Source organism: Dendronephthya gigantea, unplaced genomic scaffold (genome assembly GCF_004324835.1).
Source record: "Dendronephthya gigantea isolate DGI-Jeju-01 unplaced genomic scaffold, DenGig_1.0 000003F, whole genome shotgun sequence".
In the NCBI taxonomy this organism is placed as follows: domain Eukaryota; kingdom Metazoa; phylum Cnidaria; class Anthozoa; order Malacalcyonacea; family Nephtheidae; genus Dendronephthya; species Dendronephthya gigantea.
The window spans coordinates 597919-609932 of record NW_021163013.1 but is presented as its reverse complement, the minus strand read 5'-3'; the positions used below and the strand labels follow the sequence as shown (position 1 = coordinate 609932).

General features: G+C 38.9%; 1 protein-coding gene across 1 annotated transcript; it reads left to right on the top strand.

Moving 5' to 3' along the window:
* The first annotated feature begins 4276 nt into the window (after nt 1–4276).
* Nucleotides 4277–9866, top strand: LOC114539211. Its single transcript, XM_028559882.1, has 6 exons — nt 4277–5005; nt 5645–6498; nt 6609–6797; nt 6911–7059; nt 7240–8280; nt 9130–9866. Exons 1-6 carry the CDS (start codon nt 4277–4279, stop codon nt 9864–9866), a joined length of 3699 nt encoding a protein of 1232 aa, XP_028415683.1.
* Nucleotides 9867–12014: the final 2148 nt, after the last annotated feature.

Genomic DNA, 12014 nt, shown 5'->3' with positions numbered 1-12014 from the left:
AAAATGGGTGTTAAATTTCCAAAAATGATTTTCTTAATTTCACAGACAATGTAAGAAATAGAATAACTATTGCGCGTACGTGAGTGAAAGAACTATGCATTTATTATAATTATATAGGCCTTTGATGTATAATCAACGACTTTTCCTTTAATTTAATAATGGTCGTTACTCGCTATATAATAAATTATTCGACTGAAAAAATTACTAACTTGAATAAAGACTAAATAAAATGGCATCAGAAGCGGTACCTTTTAACCCAGGAGTTAAAAAAACCTCTTTCAATATAGCGACTGAACTCGTTTAGTTTCTTTTTTCAAACTTTATTCCATCGACGAGACGAGCACGAACAGCGTCGACAATGTGAAACAATTATAGCAAAATGTTTTAATATCTACGGCGGCAAAGTATTGTTATAATGTTATTATTACAAATGTTACAAAATTACATCAATATTAATTAATATACACGTTTTTGAAGTATGAACACTGGAATTAATTAGATTTTTGGAAAATTTTTGCAGTATATATCCGGCAACATAATTGCTATAGAATAACCATGAACGTCAATCCGACGTTAATTGAGGAGGACGATATTCATATAATATTCTGTTAGGCCAGGCTGATTTAATTCTAGCGAATGTGAAATTGTTTTCAAAAGAATTTAGCCAGGCATAGCAGACTATGTGAATATGGTCCCCCTCTATTAACGTTCCATGGACTTGTGAGTACAATCAGTTTCGAAAGTAAAAGGAATCAGTTAGAGCAAAAATACCTGCAAATTTTATCTAACGCGGATTGTCAGATATTCAATGTTGTTGATGCGATTAACAACATGTGTTAAGTCTTCACAACATTGACTAGGGGGCGAAGGGACAACTTTGGAGCTAAAGATTATTAAAGATGGTACACACTTGAGATTGCCAAAGCTTAATCAAAGTAATTCCGAGCAACCTGCAATTTTCGGGCGATCATCCGGAGCCGGTTGTTCAAAAGCCGGTTAGCTTAACCCTGGGTTAAAGCAAATCTTTACATTGATTTTTTAAGTCGCTTGTTTACAAAGTTGAATATCTTTTTTCATAAATATTTTCTGTACCAATAGAAGTCATATTTTCTAAAGTTTCAAAACGAACAGTGGTTCAGAAGCACATAAACTAAAACACTGGATTAAAATTTAACCCAGGGTTAACGCTAACCTAGCTTTGAACAACTGGCTAATCGCTATCCAGCTTTTGTACAACCGGCGTCCTCTCTTTATCTAATATCGACTCATTTATCTGATGTATAGCATGCATCCATAGCTGTCAGCCCGCTCATCACTGTGCTGGCGCGTGCAAAAGGCCAGCAACTGCCCTAATTGATTAATTTCACTTGGAGATCTGCAATTGCACTCGGGTCTTGTGACAGAACATACCAAATGTAGTGGGATTCAAAATAGTCCAAATGCTATGTTATTTACGTTCAGGGATTTCGGACGGTCCTTAAGTGGAGGGAAGGCTAATATTTGTATCTTCGTGTTTTCTCTTATTCGCATCCTTTTAAATTGATTACTTTCACGGTCTGTTAACACGAATATTTGAATACGAGTCCCTTGTGGATGCATCTACGCTTAGTTCTATCTGGCTCACAGAAAGACACCGGTAAATTCGATATAGCTAAAAACCTTATTTAAACAGACGTTAGAGAGGTTAAGATACCCCGGTTCCGGTGTACGGGTACGGGTAGCGCCATTTTGTTTTCCATTTTTCGCTGATGTCAGCATATTTACCCGTAATATCTACCCGTTTTCCCGTTGTAAACGACGGTCTACACGTAAACAACGAACGGGTAACTACAAAGACAAAGTGGTCAAAGTTTTTTTAATAAAGGACAAATGGAGAAGCGGGTGAGTGTCTTTAACACGTTTAAAATACATTTTACGTATTAATATGGTGTTCATATTGTTCAGGCTTCTCAAAAATGGTTTGCAAACATAATTTATGAACGCCATCTTGATATTTTTGATTTTCAAAACAAACACACGAAATACTATAGTTATATAAAAGTTAAGTAGGACTTACAATGGAAATGTATAATACATATTTACTTTTATAGTCAGTTCTTACCCGGTGTTGTTCTTACCCGGAATTTAAGAAAATTCTTAAGTTGGAAACCGTACCCGTCTTACCGGTAACGGGTACGTGTAATTCACCCGTACCCGTACACCGGAACCGGGGTATCTTAACCTCTCTATTGTTTACTCGATCCACGGTTAGCAAATTATGGCCGTTTAACCGTTTACCATTGCTGCTCGGTATTAGGATAGGTATAACAAAAACTAAAAACATAAAATTATATACATGGTAAACTATGTGCTTAAGGCTACAAATATTATACGTGAATGCACAGAGGCAGAGTAATAAATACAAGCTTACATACATCTGTGTCCTTTTCTAGCTTGAAGCAAGTCCGTTGAACCTTTAACTTAACTTCGATCGTTATAAATATTAGAATCAGATGTTCACTGTTCGACTTTGTACGATTCACTGCTGTCTGATTTGATTTATCTGCACGTGTTAAACGTCTTATAACTATATGCACATGCATAATATTTGTAGCCTTAAGCACATAGTTTACCATGTATATAATTTTATGTTTTTAGTTTTTGTTACCTATCCTAATACCGAGCAGCAATGGTAAACGGTTAAACGGCCATAATTTGCTAACCGTGGATCGAGTAAACAACGTCTGTTTAAATAAAGTTTTTAGCTATATCGAATTTACCGGTGTCTTTCTGTGAGCCAGATAGAACTAAGCGTAGATGCATTCACATTGTAACAAAAATCTCGATCGTTTTACCGAAATACAACGAAACGTTCGTAATCAGTAATTATTTAATGAGGTCGTCGTTGACGGTATGGCTTCAAAGGTCGACGAAGATACGCAGCCTGAGATATTTGCGGAGGAAACAGATATTCCTATACAATCGACAAACAGTCAACAACAGAATGATCGTACGCCCACAGTAGAACAAACAAGCTCGGATGGCGATGATGAGAATCAAGGCCAAAGGCATGAACAGTCTGACACACTGGGACCTCGGCGTCGGATAGCGACTGAAAAGGGAAGATCAGAAAAGATCGATCGTCTCAGACAGCGACGAATAACAGCCTTACGTGCCGTGACACGGCAAAGGAACGTATTGTCACCTCTAATGACAGACAGTAACGATTTACATCTTGTAAAATTTGAGTTATCTCATTTGGAAGAACTTTTTTCAGAATACAGAAAAGCGTGTGAATCTCATCTAAAAGAATTAGTCGATGACGAGGTTAAACAAGCAGAAATTGAACATAACAAATTGAAAGATACAGAGATTGTAATGTACTTAAGTCAAGTGTCGTCATGGATCACTGAAGCCGAGCATAATTTATCTGACCGCTTGGAGTCCCTAAGCAGCAAAGCCTCTGATCGCACTCGAGCATCACATTATTCTCGTGCATCTAAGACTAACGCCTGTATTCAAAAAGCTCACTCACACTCACACTCATTGAGTGTGACATATAAATTTTGTTAATGCTGATCAATGAGAAAGTTTTCTCTGAATAGATGGAAAGATATAAGGTAAATCACTAAAAATCAAGCTCCTATTCGGCCTGAAATACCGCCATTCAAACGTTATTAGAAGATTAAGATCTCCCACTCAATGAGTTTGAATGTGAGTGAGCTTTTAGAATACAGGCGTAAGTCTAAGACCAGTTCAAGATCGTCGAAGCTCTCTGCTAGGAAGCAAGAAAAGGTTAAATTGGCCGAATTAATGGTCGAAAGATCTATGTTAAAGAAGAAACAAGCCCTTAAGAATGCTGAAGAAGATCTAAAGTTGGAAATAGAGATAGTTAAGGCGGAAGCGAGAGAGAGAGCTCTGGCTGAAATGAGCGATGACGAACCGTCTGATAAGCAAAGACTTCTCGGCCAAGCTTCAGTAGCTTCCAATGTTCCTTCAATCTCCAAGACGTCAGGATCATCCTTTCAACAGCTTCCAGTTCGAAGACTCCCTCCTACACTACAAACAGCAAATCAACCATTTGAAACATCGCATAACGTAACCGAAAGACGAAGTGTAATGCGTGGTCATGCATACACTACCTCAGCGTCATGATCATCCAACACCACGTCAGGAAGTACGATTTCCACTAAATGCTCGACTGTTTGGAAACGAATATTCTACGTCTGTAAAACCTACCTCACTGTCAAAGGGTAACAATGTAAATAATGAGACAAAGAGCGTGCTTGAAGGTATGATGCTACTACAGCAAAGGCAGACAGAAACTTTGATAGCAGCCCATCAACAGCTCACCGCTTCAATGACTTTACCGCAGTCATCTATAAGCATATTTAGAGGCGATCCTTTAGAATACAGAACCTTTGTCACGTCTTTTGACGCTCGAATACAACATCGAGTTCATAACAAAGCTGACCTTCTCTACTATTTAAATCAATATTTAACTGGAGAACCGAAAGATCTGATCGAAGGCTGTTTACACATGGACCCTGATGAAGGTTACACAGAAGCAAGACGGTTGTTGAAGAAGGAGTATGGGGATCCATATAAGATATCCATGGCATATATCCAGAAAATCTTAAGTTGGCCAGCTATCAAATCGGATGAAGGAAAGGTCCTGAAATCATTTTCTCTTTTTCTGATCAAATGTAAGACCGCTATGAAGAGTATTTCTCATTTGTGTGTACTTGATCATGCACCGAACATGCAAGCAGTGGTATCAAAGTTGCCGTTCCATCTGCAAGCAAAGTGGAGAGATCTCGTAGCCAAGATCAGAAGAGACAACGCAAAGATAGCCAACTTTGAGAACTTGACTGATTTTGTTCAATCCGCTGCTGATGCTGCAAATGATCCAGTATTTGGGAAAGATGCTCTCAGTAAAGGCAAAGAAAATTCCAAGAAATTTGAAAGGAGAGACGGTAGTCAGTCAAAGAACCAGAACTTTAGTTTCGTAACGAACCCTACGTTAGTACACGGGGCCGGGTCAGCAAAACAGAACATTGTCTGTCCGTTATGCAACTCTTCTCACGACATGGCCAGAAAATTCGGACATAATTAACATTCTACTTCCGCCTAAATTTGCATATGGTGTCAAAATAAAGCTTCGTGAGCTTATAGTAAACTGTAATGTGCACAGTACTAAACGCTATAAATACAGCTTTAGGTGGTCGATTATAATTTGCCTTAATTGCTCGTTGCAGAGAAAGTTAATCTTAATATTTTGAGACAGTATTTCAAAATGTTTTATCAGTATTCGTCCTGCATTTTCAAAACAAAGTTTTGGTCATTTATCACGTTGAATACCATATAAAACGAAAACCGTAATAGCGTACAAATAAAATAAAAATGCAGAGCCGACATAAACCTTTACCAGCAAAATATTAACTCAGGATCTTTAATATGACACGAATTACAAGAAACAACCAGGGCAAATTGCAAAGATGCAATGGTTTTCCTTAATTTTGCGAAATTTAAGAATGCGCAATGTAATTTTTAGTTCTGCAAACGAATAATATTTGAACAGATATGCAAATTTGCTACGGCAATCTGCATATTCCATGTCCGCAATTTCTGGCCATGCTTGGACGATTGTCAAACTTTCCTGAAGAAAACCGTTGAACAAAGAAAAGAATACCTTAAGCAGAACAAGATGTGTTTCGCGTGTTACGAGAAGAACCACATATCAAAGGGCTGTCTACGAAAAAGGAAATGTAAGAAATGTAATAAGCCACATCCATCTGCACTTCATATTGAGGATTTCAAGTTAGAGAATCAAGATCATGAGAACAAGGAAGAAGTTAAGAATGCTTGTACTAAAATACCATTCAACTCCCCGAATGATGTAGTGATCGTACATGCTATCATTCCAGTGAAAGTCAAGCGGAAGGGTGGCACCGCAACAGTAACTACCTACGCATTTTATGACAACGGTAGTGGAGGCTGTTTCCTAACAGAAAGTCTTCAAGAACAGCTCGGTGTACAAGGCCGAAGTACGAAGTTGCAGCTTGGAACGATGCTCGGTCGTAATTTGGTGGACAGTACCATTGTAGAAGATTTGGTAGTGACTGATATGAAAGACGCTAATCCAGTCGAAATACCAAGACTGTATACAAGAACTGAGATTCCAGTCACAGAGAAACAAATCCCTACTCCTGGAATGATGCAACGGTGGCAACACCTTCACGAAATTGCGAAGTTGATTCCAGAGTTTCAACCAGGCCTTGAAATCGGTTTATTAATCGGTAGTAATTGCCCAGCAGCACTCGAGCCTTTAGAAGTTGTACCCAGCCATGGTGAGGGTCCCTTCGCAATGCGTCTTCGTCACGGATGGACTTTGATTGGTCCCCTGTCCATAATCAACACCTCACAAACTGACATCTCGTGTCATCGAATTGTTGTTCGTGAAGCAAATGATACAGTTAAAGAAGTAGTATGTTTGAAATGGACTTTAACGACTGCAAAGTGGGTCCCGACGAACGTAGCCTTTCTCAAGAAGACAAGCAATTTCTAACTAAGATGGATGATGGCATTCGTCTAATCAACGGTCATTATGAAACCCCCCTTCCTTTTAGAAATCCAGAGGTCATATTACCAAACAACAGAAGTCAGGCATTGAAGCGAGCATTGTGGCAGAAAAAGAAAATGCAACGTGATACCAAATACCACCGTGATTACTGTGAATTTAAGAACGAAATCATTCGCCAAGGTTATGCTCGTAAGATACCTGAAAGTGAAGTTTGTCCAGCGTCTGGTAAAGTTTGGTACGTACCACATCACGGCGTCTATCATCCTAAAAAACCCGAAAAGATACGCGTCGTCTTCGACTGTAGCGCTGACTATGCTGGAACATCATTAAACAAATCATTACTACAAGGTCCAATCTTACAAATTCTCTCGTTGGTGTTCTTACCCGCTTCAGAAAAGAACCCATAGCCTTTATGGCGGACGTGGAGGCCATGTTCCATCAAGTTCGGGTGCCAAAAGAACAGTGGAACTATTTGAGGTTTCTTTGGTGGCCAGAAGGTAACTTGGATGGGGAAATTGAAGAGTATCAAATGGTAGTCCATCTTTTCGGGGCAGTTTCTTCACCGAGTTGTTGCAATTATGCGCTAAGGAAGACAGCTACAGACAACGAGTCAGATTAACCAGTCGTTGCTGAAATTATTCGGCGAAATTTTTATGTCGATGACTGTTTGCGTTCAGACAAAACTGTAGAAAGTACCACGAACTTAATGCAAGACCTAAAGATAGTGTGCGCAAAAGGAGGATTTCATTTGACCAAATTTGTCAGTAACAGTCGTGCGGTTCTTGAGACAATCCCAGCAGAAGAACGTTCAAAGGAAACCAGAACATTAGACCTAGACTGTGACAAACTACCTATTGAACGTGCTCTTGGAATGCAGTGGTGCGTCGAATTAGATGTTTTCGAATTCTGCATTGTTCTTAGCAACAAACCGCTTACTAGAAGAGGAATATTATCAACTGTCTCCTCCGTCTATGATCCTCTTGGTTTCGGAGCCCCGTTTTTACTCCCCGCAAAGAAAATACTTCAAGACCTTTGCCGTGAAGACCTTGGCTGGGATGAGGAAGTTTCTGAAGGGCACAAGATTCGGTGGGGAAAATGGCTAAAAGAGCTCCTTTCACTTCAGAAGTTGCAAGTGCCACGATGCTTCAAACCCACAGATTTTGGGAAAGTAGTTTCTCAACAAATTCATATCTTCTCCGATGCCAGTGCAACAGGCTATGGAGCGGTAGCATACCTTCGTTTATGTGATGAGAATGATCGTATCTATTGTTCATTCCTACTGGGTAAAGCTCGTCTAGCTCCGATAAAGATAGTTACGATACCACGTTTGGAACTCACCGCCGCGGCAGTAGCCGTTCGTATCGGAGAACTGTTAAAGAATGAGTTGGACGATATCTTTGACATGAAAAACCATACCGATTCCACAACCGTTCTTCGTTATATCATGAACGAGAAACAAAGGTTTCACGTATTTGTGGCAAACCGTATCCAATTAATTCGTAACTATTCAGATCCAAGTCAATGGAGATACGTTTCAACCGATGACAATCCTGCCGATGATGCTTCACGAGGAACAAGTGGTGATCGACTATCTCAACAGCGACGATGGTTCCAAGGTCCAGAGTTCCTTTGGAAACCAGAACATGAGTGGCCACAACAGCCAGTCGATATGGGTCAAATTAATGAAGATGATCCTGAAATTAAACAGCAAGTTGAAAGTAATGCAACTACATTAATGACCTAACCCTACGAACAAGTTAATTCTCTCTATCTCTTCTTGGTACCGATTGAAGAAAGCTGTAGCGTATTTCTCGTTAAAGGATTCTACGAGATAAAATACAAGCTCGTTCAAGTGAAAATGATGAAAACTTCAGCGTGAATAGTTACTCCACACCCCTTTCTGTTAAAGAATTAGCTCAAGCTGAAATCGCTATCATAAAGTTCATCCAGTTAACTACGTTTCCCAAAGAGATGATGTGTCTTGGCAACATCAAGACCGAAGATCTAGTAAACTACCGGAAGTTCAGAAAAGCAAGAAAACGAATATCAAGAAAATCAGCTCGATCTATTGTCTCGACCCATAACTTAAAGACGGAATCCTAAGAGTCGGAGGCCGGCTTAACCGTACAGAACTATCGCCAGAAACTGCCCATCCAATTATCTTACCTTACAGGAACCACGTTACAACCCTTATCATACGTCATTTTCACCGCCAGTTGGGTCATGTTGGACGTAATCATGTTATCTCAGCCATTCGAGAAAAGTATTGGGTGATAAAAATTAACGCTGCAGTACGACGAGTCCTCTCCAAGTGCGTTTTCTGCCTTCGTCATCATGGAAAGGTCAACGACCAGAAAATGGCTTATTTACCAGAAGACCGTTACTCCCACCTCCATTTACTCATACAGGGGTTGACTACTTCGGTCCTTTCATCGTAAAAGAAAGACGCAAAGAGCTGAAGAAATATGGAGCAATTTTTACCTGCTTAGTGAGTAGAGCCGTGCACATCGAAATTGTTAATTCTCTCGAATCAGATTCATTCATTTTGTCACTTCGTCGTTTCATAGCTCGGCGTGGCCCTGTACTACGTTTAAGAAGTGATAATGGTTCAAATTTTGTCGGTGCAAATAGGGAACTTAAACGAGCCTTAGAAGAAATGGATCAAGATGACATCCGTATCAAACTTCGCCAAGAAGGAATAGAGTGGCAATTCAATCCACCATCGGCTAGCCACATGGGCGGCGTGTGGGAGCGCCAAATCAGATCTACAAGAAAGGTTCTAGCGGGTTTAATGTACGAGCACTGCAGTCGTTTGGATGAAGAGTCATTCAGAACCTTAGTATGCGAAGTTGAAGCTATAATTAATTCTAGACCATTAACGTCGGTATCAAATGATCCTTCTGATCTACACCCACTAACCCCCAATCACCTACTCACAACGAAGTCTACTGTGGTACTTCCTCCTCCTGGAAATTTCCAAAAGAACGACATCTACCTGCATCGTCGCTGGCGAAGAGTTCAATATCTGGTGAATCTGTTTTGGACTAGATGGAAGAAAGAATATCTTCTTACCCTACAAGAACGAAGTAAATGGCAACAACCTAAGCGTAACCTTATGACGGGAGATGTCGTAATTTTAAAGGAAGAAAATACACCGCGTAATGTGTGGCCATTAAGTTTAGTCGTGGACACAGAACCAGATTCTCAAGGATTCGTTAGGACTGTAATGATAAAAGCAAAAGAAACTGTGTATAAGAGACCAATCTCGAAGATTGTACTTTTGTTGGCCAAAGAAGATCAGTAAGAACTATGTAAACTACACAAGTAGTTTAGAGACCGGGAATGTAATGACGTGCATTAAGTATATTTAAAGTTTGACTATTATGTAAATATTATGCACGATATCTTTCGTGCACGTAAGCATCTTTCGCGGCCCCTGATGTTGGACGTTGAATGGTCATGGTACTTGTGCGCACGCGCAGAATTTGAAGGAGTGAAGACTGGTAATTTAAACAAGTAAAACAACAACCACCTGAAGACAAAAGTAGTATTTCAATAAGATCTTCGCAATTTATCATTTTTTTCTGTAAGAATGCAGTTGATGTTAATAGGTTTAATTCTTTTCATTCTGACTTTTTCATTCTGTCTTTGAGGGCTGTGAGTTTTCTCATTAAAGACAAAATATTTTAAATTGTATTAGCAACCTTACGCGTAAAAAGGTCCGCGACGCGCCAAATTTGCATGTGAGTGTGAGCATGAATTCTGAACAGAACAGTCATGCATATTCCTAGGTAAAATATAAGTTAAACGATGTTTATGCGATAGCAAATTAAGACGTATTATTATACATTATAGTAGTAAAAGCAATTTGATTGGCTAATAGTTGACAGATAAATCGCGCAATCGCGCAAAAATAACTGAGTTATCTGCAAGTGAGCCTTCGGTGGTTAACAAGCGGTATTCATTTGAATGTATTTATGTATTAATAATTGATGTATTTTTGGATGTTGCTAGTAAATAAGGTTTTTCATTCGTTAATACCATGTTTACTATTCTTACGCTTACCTCGACCTTGATAACTCTGCATATCACAAAAACCTCATCCAATAATTGTTTATTAAACTTCTGGACAAGCTGATAGCTTTTATTGGTGCTAGAACTAAATACACTGCTATTTACCATTAGCTCTGTGGCATGTATACGATTAGAAACTATTTTAAATTACCATTTTAAACTATTTTAAAATCCATTGAATAAAGTGATTTCCTTTTAGACACTCATATAGACAACGTATCCGTCGACACTTTCATTGCGGCTGGTGACATTTCCACTGCATTGTCTGTGTTTTATTATCGTGCAAAAGTCATTTTTTATTTTCAATTCCTGGATAAAACTTTAATATGTTAACTTCGTGGAAAGTGTGGACGAAAGCAGCGTCCAGAAGGATCTCTTCCGTGACTCACGTACTCTTCAACATCATTTATTAGTTATAATGTGGTCATTTTCAATCCCTCTGTTTTTGTTCGTGCAATAATGAAATGCGTCTAAATTATAGTCTTTTTGGAGTTTAACTTTATTTATAATATAAGTATGATATAACGAGCAATTTGATTGGCTACTGCGCGTGCATTGTGAGGCCATAATGCACGCTTCTCGCTTTTGAAGTTTTTGTTGCTAAGCAACATCTTAAAAAACATGTAAGGAGAATTTCAGTATTGATCAAATAAATAAATTTTGTTGTTGCCCTATAACTTCTTCTTATATTATAAAAGAATTAAAAAAGCTCGTCGCGTGCCTTTATGGTGTAATAATGCACTCGGGGAAATGTTGGAAGAATACTCGAGAAGCTTGTAAAACACTCGGCTACGCCTCGTGTTTTACAAACTTCTCTCGTATTCTCCAAACATTCCCCCATCGTGCATTATTACACCATAAAGGCACGCGACTCGTTTTTTAATTCTTAAATCTTCGTTAAGTCTTCTACCTTTATCGTTATTTGCTTGTCAACGTTTGTTACGTAACTTACGTACGCGTGCACTACTTCTCCAAAGGTTTTGAACAAGAATAGATGCGGTTTATTTTAAATATAATACTCAACTACAACTCAACTTAATATCTCAACTTCTGTAGGAATAAAATATAAAATGCTCCCTGTAAGAAGCGCCAGTCTTTTCCTTTATATTTTTGTATATCTAGGCGGTGTCTGATAGCAATGACCGAAATTTGCCACATTTACGATATTCGCTCCATTTATTCCATCGACGATGGCGAGATAAACCAACCCCAAACTTTGGATCAAAGTTTTTGTATTTGTAATATTGTATTGTTTTCATTCGGATCTTTAAATGGTGACTTGAAACGTGCATGGAAGCTTGTCGTTATTACGAAATGATGATCAAATATAAATTAATCTAGTGCGGGTAAATTCAAGTCCCGTTACACTACACTCAAT

Bases quoted from the DNA above. Each gene is read 5' to 3' on its own strand.
- LOC114539211 (XM_028559882.1), top strand. From the start codon at position 4,277: ATGCTACTACAGCAAAGGCAGACAGAAACTTTGATAGCAGCCCATCAA. The intron at 6,798-6,910 runs GTACGTACCACA...CATTACTACAAG, and splicing joins CCAGCGTCTGGTAAAGTTTG to GTCCAATCTTACAAATTCTC. The intron at 7,060-7,239 runs GTAACTTGGATG...GTTTGCGTTCAG, and splicing joins GTTTCTTTGGTGGCCAGAAG to ACAAAACTGTAGAAAGTACC.